At 40.7% G+C, this 22,950-nt stretch overlaps 1 protein-coding gene across 8 annotated transcripts in view; it reads right to left on the bottom strand.

The window, feature by feature from the left end:
- Nucleotides 1–8,187: 8,187 nt before the first annotated feature.
- The window catches only part of LOC126248937 (protein tipE), a 234,590-nt gene continuing 219,827 nt past the window's right edge, over nucleotides 8,188–22,950 (bottom strand). For 7 of the 8 annotated variants that reach the window (XM_049950445.1, XM_049950444.1, XM_049950443.1 and 4 more), the window contains exon 3: nucleotides 8,188–12,071. In XM_049950445.1, coding sequence (XP_049806402.1) covers nucleotides 12,008–12,071 — 64 coding nt within the window. In that variant the 3' untranslated portion in view covers nucleotides 8,188–12,007. The remainder of the gene's footprint in view (nucleotides 12,072–22,950) is intronic. The other variant, XR_007545564.1, reaches the window with a different exon arrangement.

The following is a 22,950-nucleotide window of genomic DNA, read 5'->3' as shown; positions in this document are numbered from 1 at the left end:
TGTCATTCTGGAAGGCACAATGGATCAACACAGGTATGCATCTGTCCTTGGGGACCATGTTCAGCCCTACATGCAGTTCGTTTTCCCTCGGCCGACGGCATCTATCAGCAGGACAATGTAACGTGTCATACAACTCGCAGTGTCCATGCATGGTTGAAAGGGCACCAAGATGAGTTTACCGTACCCCCCAGGCCACCAGACTTCCCGCATTTAAACCCAATTGATGATGTGTAGGACCACCCCGATTGGTCTGATCGCGCCATGAATCCTCAGCCGAGAAACGTGGCGCAACTGGCCACGGTACTAGAATCAGCATGACTCAACATCCCTGTGGGTACCTTCCAGTACTTCGCTGACTCTCACAGCGTTCTGTGCTGCAAAAGGTGGTTATTAAGGTTTTTGACAGGTGGTCATATTAATGTGACTGCATAGTGCAACTAGTCGTATAGGTTTCGCTTTTGTAGTGGAACTGATTTCTGACATAAACATATCAACAAAAGTTCCGCATCACCGTTTTTCTTCGAAATTCATAGCACAGAAAACAAAAATTGGTTCTGAGGCTTGTGTATACAGGGTGTTACAAAAAGGTACGGCCAAACTTTCAGGAAACATTCCTCACACACAAATAAAGTAAGATGTTATGTGGACATGTGTCCGGAAACGCTTAATTTCCATGTTAGAGCTCATTTTAATTTCGTCAGCATGTACTGTACTTCCTCGATTCACCGCCAGTTGAACCAATTGAAGGAAGGTAATGTTGACTTCGGTGCTTGTGTTGACATGCGACTCATTGCTCTACAGTACTAGCATCAAGCACATCAGTACGTAGCATCAACAGGTTAGTGTTCATCACGAACGTGGTTTTGCAGTCAGTGCAATATTTACAAATGTGGAGTTGGCTGATGTCCATCTGATGTATGGATTAGCACGGGGCAATAGCCGTGGCGCGGTACGTTTGTATCGAGGCAGATTTCCAGAACGAAGGTGTCCCGACAGGAAGACGTTCGGAGAAATTGATCGGCGTCTTGAGGAGCACGGAACATTCCAGCCTATGACTCGCGACTGGGGAAGACCTAGAACTACGAGGACACCTGCAATGGACGGGGAAATTCTTCGTGCAGTTGACGATAACCCTAATGTCAGCGTCAGAGAAGTTGCTGCTGTACAAGGTAACGTTGACCACGTCACTGTATGGAGAGTGATACGGGAGAACCAGTTGTTTCCGTACCATGTACAGCGTGTGCAGGCACTGTCAGCAGCTGATTGGCCTCCACGGGTACACTTCTGCGAATGGTTCATCCAACAATGTGTCAATCCTCATTACAGTGCAAATGTTCTCTTTACGGATGAGGCTTCATTCCAACGTGATCAAATTGTAAATTTTCACAATCAACATGTGTGGGCTGACGAGAATCCGCACGCAATTGTGCAATCACGTCATCAACACAGATTTTCTGTGAACGTTTGGGCAGGCGTTGTCGGTGATGTCTTGATTGGGCCCCATGTTCTTCCACCTACGCTCAATGGAGCACGTTATCATGATTTCATACGGGATACTCTACCTGTGCTGCTAGAACATGTGCCTTTACAAGTACGACACAACATGTGGTTCATGCATGATGGAGCTCCTGCACATTTCAGTGGAAGTCTTCGTACGCTTCTCAACAACAGATTCGGTGACCGATGGATTGGTAGAGGCGGACGAATTCCATGGCCTCCACGCTCTCCTGACCTCAACCCTCTTGACTTTCATATATGGGGACATTTGAAAGCTCTTGTCTACGCAACCCCTGAACCAAATGTAGAGACTCTTCGTGCTCGTACTGTGGACGGCTGTGATACAATACGCCATTCTCCAGGGCTGCATCAGCGCATCAGGGATTCCATGCGACGGAGGGTGGATGCATGTATCCTCGCTAACGGAGGACATTTTGAACATTTCCTGTAACAAAGTGTTTGAAGTCACGCTGGTACGTTCTGTTGCTGTGTGTTTCCGTTCCATGATTAATGTGATTTGAAAAGAAGTAATAAAATGAGCTCTAACATGGAAAGTAAGCGTTTCCGGACACATGTCCACATAACAAATTTTCTTTCTTTGTGTGTGAGGAATGTTTCCTGAAAGTTTGGCTGTACCTTTTTGTAACACCCTGTATATTAATATACACTACTGGCCATCAAAATTGCTACACCAAGAAGAAATGCAGATGATAAACGGGTATTCATTGGACAAATATATTTTACTAGAACTGACATGTGATTACATTTTCACGCAATTTGGGTGCATAGATCATGAGAAATCAGTACCCAGAACAACCACCTCTGGCCGTAATAACGGCCTTGATACGTCTAGGAATTGAGTCAAACAGAGCTTCGATGGCGTGTACAGGTACAGCTGCCCATGCAGCTTCAACACGATACCACAGTTCATCAAGAGTAGTGACGGGAGTATTGTGACGAGCCAGTTGCTCGGCCACCATTGACCAGACATTTTCAATTGGTGAGAGATCTGGAGAATGTGCTGGCCAGTGCATGCAGTCGAACATTTTCTGTATCCAGAAAGGCCCGTACAGGACCTGCAACATGCGGTCGTGCATTATCCTGCTGAAATGTAGGGTTTCGCAGGGATCGAATGAAGGGTAGAGCCACTGGTCGCAACACATCTGAAATGTAACGTCCACTGTTCAAAGTGCCGTCAATGCGTACAAGAGGTGACCGAGGCGTGTAACCAGTGGCACCCCATACCATCACGCCGGGTGATACGCAAGTAAGGCGATGACGAATACACGCTTCCAATGTGTGTTCACCGCGATGTCGCCAAACACGGATGCGACCATCATGACGCTGTAAACAGAACCAGGATTCATCCGAAAATATGACGTTTTGCCATTCGTGCACCCAGGGTCGTCGTTGAGTACACCATCGCAGGCGCTCCTGTCTGTGATGCAGCGTCAAGGGTAACCGCAGCCATGATCTCCGAGCTGATAGTCCATGCTGCTGAAAACGTCGTCGAACTGTTCGTGCAGATGGTTGTTGTCTTGCAAATATCCCCATCTGTTGACTCAGGGATCAAGACGCAGCTGCACGATCCGTTACAGCCATGCGGATAAGATGCCTGTCATCTCGACTGCTAGTGATACGAGGCAGTTGGGATCCAGCACGGCGTTCCATATTACCCTCCTGAACCCACTGATTCCATATTCTGCTAACAGTCATTGGATGTCAAACAGCCGGCCGGAGTGGCCGAGCGGTTCTAGGCGATGCAGTCTGTAACCACGCGACCGCTACGGTCGCAGGTTCGAATCCTGGCTCAGGCATGAATGTGTGTGATTTCCTTAGGTTAGTTAGGTTTAAGTAGTTCTTCGTTCTAGGGGCTGATGACCTCAGAAGTTAAGTCCCATAGTGCTCAGAGCTATTTGAACCATTTTTGATCTTGACCAACGCGAGCAGAAATGTTACGTTACGATAAACCGCAATCGCGATAGGCTAAAATCCGACCTCTATCAAAGTCGGAAACATGATGGTACGCATTTCTCCTCCTTACACGAGGCATCACAAGAACGTTTCACCTGGCAACGCCGGTCAACTGCTGTTTGTGTATGAGAAATCGGTTGGAAACTTTTCTTATGTCAGCACGTTGTAGGTGTCGCCACCGGCGCGAACCTTGTGTGAATGCTCTGAAAAGCTAATCATTTGCATATCACGGCATCTTCTTCCTGTCGGTTAAATTTCGCGTCTGTAGCACGTCATCTTCGTGGTGTAGCAATTTTAATTGCCAGTAGTGTACAATGAGTCCAGGACACCAAATCAAAAATACAAACATTTGTGTAATGACAAAATCGTCTGCTTCCCATGGGATTTTTTCACAGCACTCGTGAGTAACATCAGTGCTTGGTATAACGTCCCTTTCCTCCGATGCAGGTTTAAATCTTTCATGGCATACCATCGATAAAATCATGAAGCTAGCAGAGGTCCAAACTGTCCCACTCTTCAAAGACAAATCTGCGTAAGCCGCGCAGAGTACGTGGTCGTTGACGACGACCAAAAATAGCTTGTTTCAATAGTCCCACACATGTTCGATTGGGTTCAGGTGCAGGGAACAGGCAGGCCACTCCATTCTGGAGATTCTAGCATGCTAAAGAAAAGTGTTCACAGGAACAACACGCTGAGTACGCGAGTTATCATCCATCAAGATGAAATTTTTACCAAAATGTTGGCGGTACAGTTCTCGGTATTGTAGAGCAGTGAGACTGCCCTCAACACCCACGAGAGATGACAGTGAACCCACGTAATGCTACCGCAGCTCTGCTCCACAACCACCATGTTGCACACTCGAGACATCGTGTTTGAGGTCTTAGATATTACCGGGTTGTCTCCGAACACATTGTCTACGATTATCAGGGTGCAAATAGCTGCGAATTTCATTCGTAAGCATCACCCGACGCCAATCAATTCGGCATGATTTCTTACCCATCTATAATGGAGCCCATTGTGTCGTGGTGCTCACCATGGTCGTCGAGAATGGAGGTTCGCATCATGCAGTTTGATGGTATACATGACGTCTTGTAACCTCTTCGAACGCCGAATTCAGTTCTGGAGCACTCGCCCTACGGTTCCTTTGAATCAAAAGTTGTAGATATAGATCATTCTGAGCACCTGTCGGACGTGCACAGTCTGTACCATCTAAGTCCTCAATACCACCTGTGAATTGGAAGCGACTGCATGTCCGCATCACGTCATGTTGACTCCGATTCACACGTTGAGCAACTTGTCTCGTTGCCAAGCCTTCTGCACGCAACGTGATGATGGGGATCCGATCACTGGTAGTGATTGTCCTTCGTGGCATGACGGATGTTCGCTCTGCTGTTCCGCAGACGTCTCTAATGCGTCTCTGTGAATCTTTACTTTCCACTCTAATGCTGCAATCCGTTTGAGTGTAGTGTTCTGCTCGTAGATTGCGCTCATGGTAACTGTGTGTATGTTTATAAACAACGTCATGTGTGTCTTTCCGACCGGTACAGGAACAGTTGCAATAGCAATACACCTGAAAGGCATATAGGGATGATGCAAAACTTTTGTTGACGTGCGTAAATACTACGATCCATCTCCGAACCACCTCAAAAATTCACTCTAGCACTTGTTGGGTACAGAAAACGGGCCTCATTCGCCGAGTAGACTTTCAGTTTGTGCGGTACATTTTATCAGCATAATGTCTTATTATGTCCAGAAAACAGCGTTTGACGTGGTCTGTTGAACCTCCTCTCTATGAATGTGTTACGTCAACATCCTGGCAAAGTTATATGCCATTGGGAATCATAACAGATCTCTTAGCAACAGTTATCATGTCCAACGAACTGCAACCCCGTAAGCTATAGCTAGACCTGTGTGTGCGGCCACTCCGACCTATCTGCATCAGGAGTGAGCACAACCGGATTGAAGAAAGCGATAGCGTGGAGTAGTTACTCGAACCACTCAACGCAGCAGGAGGCGAAATGGGCATACAGGCTGTATTTATAGATAAAGCGAATTTATTGCTCATTTTGTAAAGGAACTTAATTTTTTTGTTCTGCAACAACAGCATTATTGTTAGCAGTGTGTGTACAAATTGAACAGAGATAATATTGAAAACTAACTATTGTAATACGTATAAATTAAGGATGAGTGTATGGTTATGAAACCAAATGTCAATAAAAACGACAAAACAAAGTTCTAGCTGCAAAATCAACCACTAAAGAGCAACCAGCATTAGTTCCATTATACTGGCGAAGCGATATCGCTCAATGCCTAAACTACAAATTTGTAGAGCACTTCTAAAGCCTTTTTTGCACACGAATACTTACCTGGGCGATTATAAATCCAATTTCCCATTGCGTAATATCTATTCTGTCACCTCATATCGGCGGTTCAGTTCTCACTTCACGTGCGATACGAGGGAAATAACAATTATGACAGTCATAAATATTAAGTCGAGAGTTTGTCTTTCGTCTTTTGCGAGTTCATTTGGTGTGGCTGAATCTGAGTTACAGTATATACATACTCTCTCATCTTTTGCAAGGATGATAATTGTGCTCCAGAACGTCTAGCATTTTCTGAAACGTAGTCTGAATGAGGCTATCTGTAAACAGAACTGAAAAGCCAAAATCCGGTAATGAGCCCAGTAGTCGAGCATAAACTAGATGAAAACAGCTTAACTAGCATTCGGAGACTAAATAACGTATCATATGTTGAGAATCTTAGCTGAGGAATTAATTATTTTCTCTCTTGATTTGATATTTGTCACATTACCTATTCATTTTGGAAACAAATGATGCTAATGCAAAAGGTAGTAAGTCAGTGAAAAACTGGGAACAGGACATGAAGTACAAATATCTTACAGGTTCATACTGTAAATAATTTAAACTGAGAAACTGTAGCTAATACGCAAAAAATGAGGATGAAAGGTCAATAAGCTGACGTATTCAGGGGTGTGTCTAACAGATAGTACTTTAGGAGAATTGTACCTTCGCACGAAAAAGTGAGTATAATCTGAGTTTTGAAACTTCGCCTTCAACAAAACACAATGTTTTCTCTTTCCCAAATTTAATACGCAAACATGGAAAAGTGGCAACTTGAACTTCCAACCATAAAAAGTAAGTATAATTATGTGTGGAGTTGACGTCTTGTACCTCACTGTTAGAACAGTTGGGGATGAAAATTACCAGCTCACAGTACATTTACTTTGCCTTTAAATTTATCCTCAACAATCCATTTGAGTTTAAAACTAGGAGTGATATTTGCAAATACAATACCAGAAGGAAAAATGATCTAAGGCAATTTGTAATTTTGTTACAGCATAGAAAATATATGATTCCGTTGGCAGTATCCATGCAGCTAGCTACAAGGAACTGAATAACTGGTTAAAGGAAAAATACGCACTAAAACTGGAAAATAATTAAATATAAACCATAGTCAACAAATAACCTTGTGAATTTCCTATGAGAATGATTTCGAAGGCTACTGGGCATATTGCCACTTCACGGTACTGTACAGATGAAATACTTTTCAACATAAATGTGTAATAATTGTGGTAATAGGTTTACTGTAATAACACATTATCCTCGAGACCACTGTGAATTTTTCATGACCATACTAGTTATGCAAATACTTACCTACAAGAACGTAGGTGTGTTTGACGGGACGCTGGTTCATCGAGCTTGGAAAAACTCAGCGACTGTGTTGTTCCTATAGTGTAGCTCGAACTCGCTTGTGTATGTGAATGATGTTTGGGTGTTCGCATTACGCAGAAATTTTACTTTGCTGAAGAAGTAACGCCTTCGAGTCACTAGTAACTTTTAGTACAAAGAACTTCGAAGTAATAACACAAGGTACCCTCTGTCATGCAGTTTACAGTAGTATGTAAAGGAAATATAGATAACATTGGCGGTATATAGTAGTTTTTGAATGGAAAAACAGATTAATTAGTAATCAATTAACATCAGAGTAAACAAAATGAGGGAGAAAGTTACGCGATACCACATAAATGTGAATAATAGGTTATTTGATTCAAATACTGAGGCATTACTGTAGAAAATAAAAGAGAATTATATTATTTAAGAAGTAAAATCACACTAAATGTTCAAATTCAAGTATCAGGATTTACTTTGTATTTTACTTTTCAGAGAAAATTTTGAATCCCATTTCCCCAATGAAGTTGGATGTAAACGTGTAAGAACAAGAACGCTGAAAGCATCTGAGGCGTGATCTCACAGAACAAAGTTTAAAATTGGTTCCCCTGATGAGGCATAATCTGAGTCATCCAGGAATGGGTGAGAGGAGTGGATGTGAAATTGCCTTAAGGTAGCAAACATAAAAATGAATGGAGGTAACTGTTTTGGATATAGTGTTGAGACAGGAAGGCGTAAGTTAATGGAAACGGTAAACTGTAAAAATATAGATACAAGGCTGACAACTTAAAAGAAAGGATACTGGTGTTAGGAATTGAAAATTTCGTGTTTGTCGTGTATGTCTTGTGACACTTTCAGTTTAGGCTCAGAACATACCTTTGAAGACAGTGATCACATGTATTTCAGTTTTTCAATTTTTTAATATTGTCATTGCTTGAAGGCCAAACAACTTCCGTTATAACGGTGAAAACATCATGCATTTGAGAGACATCAGTCGTTAATATTTGTAGAAATTCATAACTCAGTCTGAAAGAATGGCAATTAATTTATTAATAACAATATGCAGAATATGATTCCTTACAAAAGCGAACTTACAAGTAACAAAATTTTCATAGTATAACCATGTGCCAGAACAATAAAAAACATTTGGACTTGATGATGGGCATAAAGGTACATATTATGTCTCCTCAGGATAGCAGGCATCCCATTTACAAATGCATTATGCACGATATTGCTTTAGTAATGAAGACCACTCAGTGGCATCCCCTAAACTCTATAGAATGATAAAAAAGCATCTCTTTTTTATACAGTTCACACACACACTGAATAACTGGTTGGGGAAGCTTGTACCATCATCCACAACAGCTTCGATTTCTGGTGAATTTCCAGTTAATTGCGAACTGATACTTCTGTTGTATAAAAGTACATCAAAAAATTTGTGATTGTTATATTACATTGCGGAAGGAATTACATCACGACCTGAGATTGGAAATATAGATGTGTACAATATAGAAAGAAATAGACATTCTTGAACAAAATAAAACTCAGCTTTACACTAGTTTGTTCCATATGTTTAAATGAGCAGCCTCTGAAGTTGCAAGGAAACAAAATTAATTTTCATGATAAAGTAGTCACTTCCAAATTAGAATACGTTCTCACATATAATGTATGAAAATAAAAGCCAAGTTGCAATTACATAGTTTTCTATCGAAAACAATTCAAAAAAGAAATTCAATATTAACCAAAGATATTGTACCTTTCTGCAGCATTCTGGTGTTAAATACATACATGATACCATACAATCTTCTGGTGTTAAGAATCACATGCAAAGAGATCCAGATACATTGTGGACTAGTCTGGAGTTGCAGTTTATCAAATTGATTATTAATTACATTCCATTTTCACAAGAAACCAAAAGTTAAATCATGACGTGAACGCATAACTGCAGATACACCAGAAGTCGTTACAAAAGTATACATTCTCATTAAAAATATTTCAGTGAGGTACTGAACGTAGCTACATAGTTAACAATTCTGTAATGTATGTTAAGCTCCAGTTCCGAAATTGACTGAAGCTGGAAATTGACCTCAACAGCAAAAATGACTCAGCTGTAGTGGTGTGTTGAATGCACTAGCAGAAGAGATTATATGATACAAAAGACTCCACTTCAGTTCCAAATATCAAAAGATATATTAAAAATAAAGGTAGCAAAATTCAACCAACAATGCAAGCGTCAACAACTTCATCAGAAGTATAATAATGTATTGCATTAGCCACATCACTTCCACGTCGTCATCCTTACATGTGCATAGCTACTACCATTCGCAAAATTCAGTGAAAATTTAACGTTCTTCTATTGAAATAGTGAGTATTATTTGCATTCTGTGAGTTTAAATAGACAAGATTTATTGCACTGAAACCGTCACGTTGGCATTGAAGAAGCGGTAGTCACAACACTAATACCACAAACTGGACCACATGTTTATTTAGTTCATAGAATACATTTTTCAGCCTTCTCTTGTGTGGTATAAACATTTTTTGTCGAAAGCTCCACGTACGTTGAACATTGTTCATTAATTTATATAATATGAGTTATAAAAAGCTAATATAATATATTTCACCCGCAAATTCTATGGCTTGAATCCAGAGATAATAATGACCTGTAATCATTTTCCAAACTTCTTTAAATGTCACTCCTGACAGGTATAAATAGTGTTTTCTGACACATGACTCACTTTTGTTCTACTATTATTACTGTTTTCTGGGTCATATATGCTCTATGAAGTTCTAAAATTCTAAGGTACTTAGCTTATTTCACAGCCAGCTGGGTGTGTTTCGATGCACAATTTTTACAGCTATAATAAGGTAGAGATAGTTACAAAAAATTTTTGAATCCATTCCCAGTTTAAGAACGCTTCCATAGAAACAAAGATACGCTCCCATATTTGTGATAAATTATTTCTTCGGAATGGTTAAAAGTTATTAAAAATGAAAACGTTTACAAAAATATATCATGCAACAATGCCACACAGTTTAAGGCTTTCTCAACACAAGTACGTTTCTTAATTTAGAAACAGCATAGCTAGTTGAGATAATTACATGAGAAATGAATTTCAAATTGATTTGCCTGTTACTATTAAGTGCACAAAAATGAGTGAGATGTGACACTACCTATTTACATTTAATTAATGAGAGCTGTTCTAAAACGGATTTCCGGTACATTTTTAATGTCTATTACTTATATAACTATTGAACAACGTTTGCAAAAGCCTATTGCTTCTATTAGCAGCACAACTAGATGAGATTCAGTTAACTGTTTATATTCATCCAACTATCCTGTCACATTTCTTACTTTGTACAGCAACAAATCCTTGCCACTGTTTTGAAGAGATTTGTAGGATGCAGCTCTGGACGGAATTAAATTTGTATTTAATTAAATGCTTTGAAATGAAGCCTTCATTGCAATTCAACAGGAATTATAGAACGATTAAACCTCTATCATAAGCTAAAATTTCTACTTCTAAGATTGCTTTACACAGTGAATTAGATTTTATTTATGCAAAACATTTATCATTGGAGATCGTTACCAGTGGGCGGTGTCAGTCACATAATAATTTCTAGCTGCTAGTTGGAGATCTGCATAATATACTAGTTTACCATTATTTGCTTACCATTTTTCTAATAGTCACACAGAGTATTTTAAACTGTTTCTAGATCACAGACTTTTTTGTCCTTACTCGATTCAGTGATGAGTAGTTTAATCTTATTTGGTGCTTAAGTTTACACTGAACAAGAGCTACTTATCTAAACGTTCCATCGAGATTGTCAGAGATAACTTCATTTCACTTAATGAAAATGATAAACAACAGATTCATATAAAAAATTTGTTGTTGGGCAGGCTTTGTTTTATGTTACTATAGGAAAACTGTAAATATTTGTTACTAAATCATACATGGCATCAAAAAGCACTAACTGTTACATTACACTTATTACAACAGCATCACTCACTTTCATCATTCGACTTGTAATTAGTTTTATGTCAAAGCACTTTCATGTTGCTTGATATATATGCAGTATTGCAAGAGTTCGTTGGTTGCATCGATACTAAAAAGCTACAAACTCATCGCATAAAATTATTGTTTCAGTTGTTGATTTTAAAACATTTGTGATATTTACCATTTATGGAACAGTTTCAACAATTAACAAACCAGCACTCTTCTTATAAAGTATCAAAGTTAAAGATTCTGAACGACAGCAACATAATACATCACTCATTAGAATATGTGTTTATGGATAAAATATTTCACTATAAATCATGAACGTCGTGGGTTTTTCTCTCCACTCTTACGACAGAATATGTTCAACAACATTGTAACAGATGTTTCTTTGAAAAACATTACTTCAGAAACCACTCAACTTGTTTGTTTCCACACAAATATTACAAATACAATTGCTAACTTTAGCATGAAAGACATTTTGAAAATATAACAATATGTCCATTATTTAGCAAGATAGCACCTATAGCAGTATCATCCGACAAAGTGACCAAACATGATTCACATTACATTCCTTACTGTGCCGAGAAAAATTATTGTATTTGGAAAGATAAACTGATTACTTATGGTCAGTAACGGAGAATATGGTCTTCAAAACCTCTTCCCCCCCTAAAAAATAGAAACATGCAAAAGTGTGTCAAAAATTGTGTATTAGAACTCCTTAAAATTAACCGAATGAAATGGTATGAAAGACGTGTCAATGAAAGAAAATTACTGTGCTCTCAGCAAGAACCTTTCTTCTCAATCGTTTAGTCTCTTCTGTGGTGTCTCACTCATTTTGGAGTGCTTGTCCTATACATCTGCGATGGGGCCGCCTGGAGTTGAAATACTAGTCGCCATCGTCTTTCCAAGGCTCCTGTAACCAAAATAGTAGTAAATTTATAAAAAAGTCTTAACTCAGAGAACAAGGTCATCATTGTGTAGTATACACAAAAAATTATAATTTTTTGTACTGGATGAAGTCGCCAAAATACAGTGTCTCAATTGCTTAGCACATACTATCGATTATTCTCATCAGATCACATCAAGACCTCCATCTTCATGGAACAGAGATAGCACTTACAGAATAAGGTAAGTAATCCATAGATTTAATGAGCTGACACTCTCCCTTGGCGTTAGTAAGCAAACAATATATCTGATAGTTGAGGACAAAACCCACCTGTCAATACCTTGAGTTTTGACAGGTCAACTTCCAAAAGTCGAAAGTGCTTCTGTTGCAAGTAGCACCCGCATGTACACACGAAACACATACGTATATGTATAGGTATTAATCAGGAAAATAAACGGTCAGTTTGGGTGGCACAGAAAACAGTTAAAAGCAGTAATACTGAGACGTATTAATTACAGTGTGTCTATGTAGGCTAGGTGGAATTCTCTGATGGTTTACCATTAAGGTTGGCAATGTTGTGATGAAGGACGTTGTAAATCGTGCGAGACCTTCTATAATGAGCATTTTCTCTGGTGTTGTGGGTAAGGTCAATTGAGGCACTGGTAGTAGCAGCCTTAAAGAAAACTTTTCAGGGAAACCAGACAACAAATGGTTCAAATGGCTCTGAGCACTATGGGACTTAACATCTGAGGTCATCAGTCCCCTAGAAATTAGAACTACTTAAACCTAACTAACCTAAGGACATCACACACATCCATGCCCGAGGCAGGATTCGAACCTGCGACCGTAGCGGTCGCGCGGTTCCAGACTGAAGCGCCTAGAACCGCTCGGCCACTACAGCCGGCTCCAATCAACAAATTTATGATTTCGTTTCCACTAACATTATTACAGACTGCTTGGAATGGGAGGCATAGACTCATGCTCCGTGCTATAAATAACATCTGGAAAATTTGGCGTGTTTTTGTCTATGAAATCGGCTTTCTGTATATTAAACATTCAGAGCCACTCCTTATCCCAAGTCAGCATTAAGGTTATTTTAATTTTATGGACAAATTTTCTGGTAAAATGCGTGACACTTGTCATCAAGGAAGTTTAACGCAGATAATAAGGGTTTTTACTCCGGTGATCTTCAGATATTTGCGCTCCCTTTTTCTTCTTCTCTGTCACAATGTACAGACATTCGTCTGATAGCCCCAACATATTTTTAAAAGATCTACTGCAAAACTTGCTCATGGCCACTGTCGGAGGGTAAGCAGTATGTGACAAAAACTTGCCTCCTACTTAAGGTTCGATAATCGTATTTTCCATCACGCCTTCTCTGAATATTCACGATATGAATGAGACTCATTTGTTCTCTGTACATCAGCTGTCTCTTTCCAAAATTCTGTACGAATTTTTTTATACTCTCTCAAGTTAATTCACGACACTTGAACTGGCACTTCTACTGTATATTGCCTAGTAAAGAATTTTTTGTATAAACGAGCTTGCTTTAACACACACTACACAGTAAATTAAGAGTAAAGAGTCAGTAATTTCAATTTACCATTCTAAATGGGGGAGGTTTTGGGGGCATACTGATGTAGCAAAACAGATCTGTATAACAACTACTTGTTACCAACACGTCTAGACGCGCTCTGTTGCCGAGACATACTACCTTGTCTGCGCCAACAGCTCTGCACATAACTACTTACGCTATCTAGCAATTACGTTTTCAGCTAAGTTTGATTATATCTAGAAATACTACCTTCTCCGTGCCACTGGCAGAGCCACATACTAACTTCTCGATACAAAACCTGAATATTGGAATTTTTGTCAGCTACGACCATTCCTATGCCAATTCCTCAGTTGTTGGACTGGAGAAGATGGCAGTGGATGTGTGAACTTTTAAATTGCAGATGTGCTGCTTGTAAGGTGAGGAAGGTGCACATCAGATGTGTTTACTATGATGTTCAAATGGCTCTGAGCACTATGGGACTTAACATCTGCGGTCATCAGTCCCTTAGAACTTAGAACTGCTTAAAACTAACTAACCTAAGGACATCACACACATCCATGCCCGAGGCAGGATTCGAACCTGCGGCCGTAGCAGTCGCGCGGTTCCGGACTGAAGCGCCTAGAACCGCTCGGATACCGCGGCCGGCTACTATAATGTGGACAGGGTTTTAGGAAAAGTACGAGGGCTACAAAATTTTACAATGGAGGTTTGGACAGAATTTCAGAAAAAAGATTTCGCATATCAGGTCATGTTTGATACGAATAGTCGTCTTGGCTATTTACTGTCTTATGACGTTTATGTCGTTAGAAAAGGAACCTTAGCTCTAAAATGTCAAGAACGGCTAATAGTCCATAGCTTTGTTGAATGAAAAATACGCTACAAACGCAGAGCAGGGTGATCGGACAGAGATTTATGCCCCCCCCCCCCCCCCCACACGAATAAAAGCTCATTGTCTTAACACGTCGATCGCTGCGAGTTCTCCACAGTCCGCATGCTCCACTCTGGGAGTACAGCATGTCGTTCGATATTGTGTAGAGTTGCAAAAAAGAAAGTTCACAACGTTGAACAAGCTATTGTACCTGATTTCCTGTAGACTCGGGCAAGAAATACAAATTAATGCACAGTGCTGCACCATATCCTGTGTTGAACAGAGTGTAGCGTGTGGCCAGCAAGCACATACTACGTCTCCGACGTTCTTTGCAACTTCATGCGTGGAAACGACCCGCTTGGTGTAAGTACCGGGTGGTTATAACTGAAGTTCAGTTACTCACAGACGTCCAGTGTGGGATGTAATTATAGTATGGCAGCGCAACTTGGTATGTATTCTAATGCGTTAATGCTGAAACGATTTACGCTGGAAAACAATTAGTTCCAGTTTTGGCCACCACGCGCAAATCTGGCACTGTGAATGCAAGGAAGACGCGTAGGACTGTTTCCATATGTAATGGACTAGGAATGGGACATGGGGAAGAAGGTCAAACAAGTGAGAAACACATAATGTTAATTTTGTTACTAACCAACGTTTGCTGGTGGCCAAAATTGGAACTAACTTCTTTCCAGCGCAAATCTGTTCCTCACTGACGCATTAGCGTATCTACCAAGTTTCGCTGCCATACGATAATTACAGCCCACACTGGACCTCCGTAATTAGTTGCACTTGAATTATAACCACCTGGTATTATTTCAGTTGCATGGCTAAAGACTCTAGAAATGTCCTATGGACTGACAATTCACGGACTGGATCTCATTCTGCGAATGGGATGAGAGTGTATGGCGCCGGTGGCATTGTATAAGCGTTGTATCGTCCATGGTTCCCACGGCATAGGCCGAGCGGCATAATTCAGTGAACACGGAGCAGAAAAACATCAGTGAAATCGTGGGAGCGTAGTCCAGAGCGTTAGACAGGTTTGTCTAACAATACCACATTACTTAAGAGATGACGTCTGATGTAGAATGTACAGTTATCATTGTTTTTAGGCGAACATGTTTTGGACCAAGGTTCTCAGGCAGTGTTTTTTGAGGAAACAAGAAAATAAAATGTTGATTAATGGAACTGCACAACTGAAGAACTAGCGGAAGTTTTTAACGTCTTGGAGGTTTCAGTCAAAGTACAATATGCGAACAACACTCTCCTACTGCAGATGTTATGACATATCTCCATAAATTGCTGTTAAAAGTGAGTTCTGCTAGCCAACAATACAGACTGAAGATAAACTAAAAAAAAAAAAATTAATGCTAATAACAGAACTCAAGGACATCGCTAAGAGAGGAAAAACGTTGCTATTGGGAGGATACAATGGCACAGGTATATAGGAAAATGAATAAATCTTGCGTTTCGTGCTACAGTCGTAGAAATTAAACAATTTTTCAGAAGTAATAGCTGGTTGATAATAAGCACACTAAAACTCAAATTCTGTTGAACGATATAGAAACATTACACTTAGAAGATGAAATTTTCTTAAAGACTGTAACTTAAAAATCGTGGATATATTGAAACAATCCCGTTAAAAGTTTTGGAAGAGAAGGTCCATGAAAGCGACTGTCCTAAACGTATGTGAAGGAAATGGAGGTTATAGAAAATCGATGCAAATAAGGAAACTAATAGTCTAGTTCACAGCATGAGAAGAAGTCTTTCGTTTTGTACTTGTAAATTATAGATTGCAGCGATCAGTCGTCCTTTTTAAATTTTATTGTGCAGATCTAGGTTTCGGCTAGAAGCTAGCCATTCTCAATGCTATTATTTTCGCTCAATGCATGTGATTCCCTGTTGGTCGAGTTTCATCCACAGTTCAATGAACTTTGGATGAAGCCCGACCAACAGGGAATTATATGCGTTGAGCAAAAATAATAATAAAACTTCAAAAGGACGACTGATCGCTGCACTCTATAATTTGCAAGTCAATATAACAGTCGCTGAGCGCAACAGCTTTCTGAATGGAAGGTAACCTGATGAAATCTTTCGTTAGTTTTAGAGACGATGGAACGCAACTAGTGTTTTCTTGGATAATAATTTTTATTCTTACAACAACTGATCGATACATTGTACGTATATGAACAGTGTAAACAGAGGTAGTGTAAACTGAACAAACAAATCACACCTCATTTAGGACAGCTGGTAACAACCATTCTGGATGCATCCCAACGAGATAACACAGTGATATGCTCAGGAGTCATGTACGGTTCAGAAACCTGGAGCATGAGTAAACGAGAAAAGGAGAAACTGTTAATATTTGAAAAAAGAGTAATGAGGGAGATATGAAACCGATCTTAGATGAAGGCGAATGGAGGGGTAGAAAGAGTGAGGAAATCTACCTCTTGATACAACAACGAACAATCCTACATAATGCAGGAGGCGGGCCATGTAGCCCGTATGCCAGAAGGCAGACAAGTGAAGAAAGCACTTGAGGTGAAACCAAACAACAGACGTCCCATAGGACGACCAAAGTAGCGCTGGTTGTACGACCTGCCAACTCTGGGGACTGAAGGCACCTGGAGGAACCGAACACAAAACAGAAGGGAATAGAGGCAGTCTGGGGAAGCAGCGCGTAGTCTTCAGAACCTGCGACTGCTGAATATGTGTGTATGTATGTATGTATGGAAAATTTGGAAATTTGTGGTAAGTTCCTATGGGACCAAACTGCTATGGTCATAGGTCCCTAGGCTTACACACTACTTAGTAGAACTTAAACTAACTTACGCTAAGGACAACACATACACCCATGCCCGAGGCAGGACCCGAACCTCCGGCGGGGGGAGCCGCGCGAACCGTGACAAGGCGCCTAAGACCACGCGGCTATGTATGTGTGTATGGTATACTCAGATGTCAACTAGCCCGCCCGGTTAGCCGTGCGGTCTAACGCACTGCTTTCCGGGCTGGAAGGCGTGCCGGTCCCCGGCACGAATCCGCTCGGCTTGTTAGCGTCGTTGTCCGGTGTGCCACCCAATCTTTGGATAGTTTTCAAGGCGGTTTTCCATCTGCCTCGGAGAATTCGGGCTGGTTCCCCTTATTCCGCCTCAGTTACACTATGTCGGCGATTGCTGCGCAAACACTGTCTCCACGTACGCGTACACCATAATTATTCTACCACGCAAACATTTGGGGTTACACTCGTCTGGTGTGAGACATTCCACGGGGGATCCACTGGGGACCGAACCGCACAATAACCCTGAGTTCGGTGTGGTGCGGCGGTGAGCTGAGTGGACTGTTGTCGCCTGTTGTGGGGCTGTGTACCACTGAGGGCTACGGCGGGGATGAAGCATCTCCGTCGTTTCTAGGTCCACAGTTCAATACAGTACAATACAATATAGATGTCAACTAAATCGTTGTTATATCTATAGAGTTTTTCGATAAGTGACAGCATACTACTAGGTGAGGCATGCTGTATGGTCAGTAATTGAACCTTCCTTATGTTTCAGGTATTAGGTAATTACGGCTTTTTAATTGGAATTATGCACTTATTTTTGACGGGATTCGAGGAGAGTACTACAGCAATATTACGCTTTCACAAAAAGATGCAAGTAGGTGGAAGAACCCCAAATGAGCACTGTTGTGCAAACGAACGGGTGGATACAGACGTAGAAGAAGACCTTTCAATACCTGGAAACGTTCTTTCTGTAGGGATCTTCAGTATATGGATATAAACTGAGAGGAAACTGAAAACCAGGCAGCTTATCGAGTTGTCCAACACGGCATTGGAGAAACTAAGTTTAAGTCCATGTGTGATAAAAGCGAAGGCTAGGAATATGAGCGCGGATCAGTCCGGGAACTTAACTTCCTTGCTCTTTCCCCAGACAAAATCTGACTTGTTGTTGGGATTAGCGAGAGATGATGATTTCGTCTACCAAGGGCAATCACATATCTTTTAAGCGAGTTTCACCTTCGGTATGCTTTTTCATATCACGTTTATTTACTGTAGTATTTAAAATTTAGAAACCATTTGCTTTGCAAAGAGGGAAGAGCGTGGTATTTCTCAAGTAGAATCACCTAATCGAAAAGTCACATCTATTTAGTGGCATATTAAGAAAACAGTTTATAATGTGAAGATCACAAGCATCTATTTCTGTTATCAGCTAAGGAGTGTAAAGCACGAAAATAGATCTTCACTGTGCGACAGCTACGAAGCTTAAGCGAAATGTGCTAGAGAAGAAAATTTGTGGTAAGGTATTACGGGACCAAACTGTTGAGGTCATCAGTCCCTAGGCCTACACACTAATTAATCTAACTTAAAGTAACGTACCCTATATGGAAAACACACACACCCATGCCCGAGGGAGGACTCGAACCTTCGACGGGGGGAGCCTCATGGACCATGACAACGCGCCCTAAACCGCGCGGCTACCCCGCGCGGCCTGCTAGACAAGGATATATATTGTGTAGCTGCTTAACATTAGAGCCCAGCAACAATAATATCTCATATCTGCATGAATAGACCCCACGGAGATTTTGTCAATTCTCATAACTGTAGGAATGTAATTCTTGCATTTCTGAGTACACTTTAAGGAGAAAAATGAAATCGAATATTCTTACCGAACGAGGTGACGCAGCAGTTAAGAAACCTGGCTAACACGAGAAAGGACTTGTTGTCCAACTACTCGTCCGGCCATATTAATTCAGGTTTTCCGTGGTTTTCCTAAATTTTTGCGACTGAATTGTTTCGTTCAAAAGTGCGCATCGAGCGTCCTGCCTCATCCCTACTCCAACCAGAGGTTATGATCCGTCTCGACATACTTTATCGCCAACGTTACTTTAACACTCCAATTTTCCTTCCTTTTTCGTATTATGGTGAAAATAGACGTAAAAATTGTATTTTCCGCTAAAATACCTCTTTTCGATAGCACGCCAGGCTTGTACTCATAGAATCCCTCCTGAAACTGAGATTCATTTATTGTTGATCTCTGAATTGTGACCAAGCGGTGTGGCGCTGTGGTTAGCACACTGGACTCGCATACGGGAGAAGGACGGTTCAGACCTGTGTCCGTCCATCCTGATTTAGGTTTTCCGTAAATGTCGTATGACTAGGGCCTCTCGACAGGCAGACTGTTCGCCGGGTGCAAGTCTTTCGATTTGACGCCACTTCGGCGACTTGCGCGTCGATGGGGATGAACTGATGATGATTAAGACCCAGTCCCTGAGCGGAGAAAATCTCTGACCCAGCCGGGAATCGAACCCGGGCCCATAGGATTGACATTCTGTCGCGTTGACCATTCAGCTACCGGGGGCGGACCTTTAGGTTTTCCGTGATTTCCCTAAATCGCTTCAGCCAGACGCTGGGATGTTTCCTTTGAAAGGGCGCGGCCGGTTTCCTTCCCCATCTTTCCCTAATCTGAGCTTGTGATCCGTCTCAGATCACCTCGTTGTCGACGGGACGTTAACCCTAATCTCCTCCGAATTGTGATATCAGACTTGGAGGTAACTGAGTGATAAATATATATATATATATATGTTACTGTCTTGCTCATGTTATTTTCATCACAGGGTGTACTGCTTGTAACTCTGGCTCCTGTTCCAAATGTGGTGCCTTGTGGACTGCAGTGTTTCAGGATGATAACATATGAATACGCATTCCACATATAGGAACTTACTGTATTTTAAAGTGATCACAACCCGTAATAAACTTATACACTTTACTTAAATAACTGCGTAGTAGTCTGGCTTTTGTATAAGAAATAGCAACAATAACACGTTCTGTAACATTGCTGATCACTGCTGTTCATCAAGAAAGGTACATGACGTCGTACTGTCAAAGATTTATACCAAACAATTACGAAAAAAAATTAAGTTGTAATAACAGCACAGGCGACCCAGTACATTATTAATAAAAATAAATGTCTGTTTTTCTAATGGTGAATTGTGTGTGTGTGTGTCTCTGTGTGTGTGTGTGTGTGTGTGTGTGTGCGCGCGTGGGTGGTGTGTGTGAATGTGTGTGCTTTAGAGACAAAGAGGCAGAGAGCGAGAAAAAAAAGAGAAAGGAAGAAGCGACATGTACATAAACTTTAAGCTGCCTACGATAAATCTCAGCAAAGCGCTAGAACTGAGCAACTACAGTTACTTACAGTACGGGGATGCGACTGAGCTCACGTTTACAGCATTGTTGCTCAGCGATCGTTTATCACGCTGCAAAAGTTGTATCTGGCACAACGACAGACACAAACAATACAAAATGTACAATCATGCGCACATTTAACACATAGCTCTCCTAACGTGCTTCATAGGTTAGTTAAGAACAGCTCTTGCGGGACACAGAACAGAAGAACGTACACTATACTATAAAGAAAACGATAATACAAAAAAATACTGGGAATAGTAGCTGAACATCTTAAAATAACATAGTTGCGTTTATCTTTGAGGTTCTGACTTGGTTTAGTGTGTGAGTGATACATTTAAATACTAGTAGCTAAAAAGAATAAATTTTGTACTTACGAGGTTATCTGTAATAATAAAAAAGCGACATTACTTATAAAGACTCAAAAATAAAAAATAAATCTACAAAAGTGTTTACATAATTTCGGACATACTTAAGATGACACAGCAGAGAAAGAGACAACAGGTAACTATCTAATACACTGAAACCACGCAGCAAGCATAAAAATCAAGCTACGACATCAAGCTTGCATACACGTTACAATTCTTAATAGAAGAAAAGAAAGATATAGGTTAGAAGTAACAGCTGACTGGAAGTCACAACAGAAAATGTAGTAACAACTGAAATTACGAATTAACTAAAGATCAGCTACAAAGTCCGACGTGGAAAGATGCTGTCTTTCGTACACTTGCGATCACGACCTGCTGTGTGAGCATGACAAACAGAAATAACTACAGTCTGTACACTGGTCTAACGCTCAGCGTTATTTATCTGCAACATCCACCTTTACTACTGAATACAATTCTTTTAAATATTGGCCGGAAGTGTTTCGGCTCATTTATTTTTGAAGTAACCTCTGTATTAGGTGTGTGTGTGTGTGTGAATTCCTAAGGGACCAAACTGCTGAGGTCATCGGTTCCTAGACTTACACACTAGTTAGACTAACTTAAACTAACTTACGCTAAGGACAACACACAAACACATGCCCGAGAGAGGATCCGAACCTCCGGCGGAAGGGGCCGCGCAATTTGTGACATGGCGCCTCAAACGTCGCGGCGACTCCGCGCGGCTATGTATTAGGTAATACACCATTAGAATGAATACAATGAACAGAAAAATTAAATATTCGTTTTGTAAATAAAAACTACATTTTCTTGCTGCAGTGTATTTTATTTCTTTCATCTGTGTTTCGCCTTTTACTTTAAGGTCTCTTCTGTGGACTTTAGAATGATATAATTTTATTTTGATATGCGAGATTTGTAGATTATGAAACAAAACGAATTTACGAAACGGATATTTCTGTGTTTTCTGCGAATGATGGCCACACAAACAAACTTGTTAATTTACAGATTATTTGAAATAGTATTTAGATTTGGTTTTCGGGGTTTGGCTTCGGTTTTTTGTTGTAAATAACTTTTGAAGTTTTTCAAGTTTTTCTAATTTCAGTTATACTGATTATACGTATTTCTATCCAACGAAGATTTGCTTAAAAGATGCACCGGTGACAATACGCAAAATGACAACGAGGGATTGAACGCTGTATCGAATCTGTTTATATTTGTGGTGGTTTTCAAAAATGTTCAAATGTCTCTGAGCACTATGGGACTCAACTGCTGAGGTCATTAGTCCCCTAGAACTTAGAACTAGTTAAACCTAACTAACCTAAGGACATCACAAACATCCATGCCCGAGGCAGGATTCGAACCTGCGACCGTAGCGGTCCTGCGGTTCCAGACTGCAGCGCCTTTAACCGCACGGCCACTTCGGCCGGCCTGTGGTGGTTTTCAGCACCTTTATGTGCACATATACGAACATTTCATTTTTTATAACTTCACATATGACAGACATTAAACTCTTAGCGTTTGCAATCGAGTAGTGTTACCAGCTGGCTTAACTGTGTTTTGGTGTCAACATGCACTGCTGAGTAGTCTTTTATATATCATACCTACAACATGTTTCAGCAGGGACGGAGATGACAGGAACATTAAAAGTTTCTAAATATTAAGTTTCGTTAAATGGCTTTATTTTGTCATTTAGTTTTGTATATTGGTTATTATTTATTTACCAGCCGGCCGCTGTGGCCGACCGGTTCTAGGCGCTTCATTCTGGAACCGCGCTATCGCTACGGTCGCAGGTTCGAATCCTGCCTCGGGCATGGATGTGTGTGATGTCCTTAGGTTAGCTAAGTTTAAGTAGTTCTAAGTTCTATGGGACTGATGAGCTCAGATGTTAAGTCCCATAGTGCTCAGAGCCATTTGAACGATTCTTT

The sequence above is a fragment of the Schistocerca nitens genome, chromosome 3 (genome assembly GCF_023898315.1).
Source record: "Schistocerca nitens isolate TAMUIC-IGC-003100 chromosome 3, iqSchNite1.1, whole genome shotgun sequence".
Taxonomy (NCBI): domain Eukaryota; kingdom Metazoa; phylum Arthropoda; class Insecta; order Orthoptera; family Acrididae; genus Schistocerca; species Schistocerca nitens.
The sequence above is the reverse complement of the archived record's forward strand: the minus strand, read 5'-3'. Positions and strand labels throughout refer to the sequence as shown.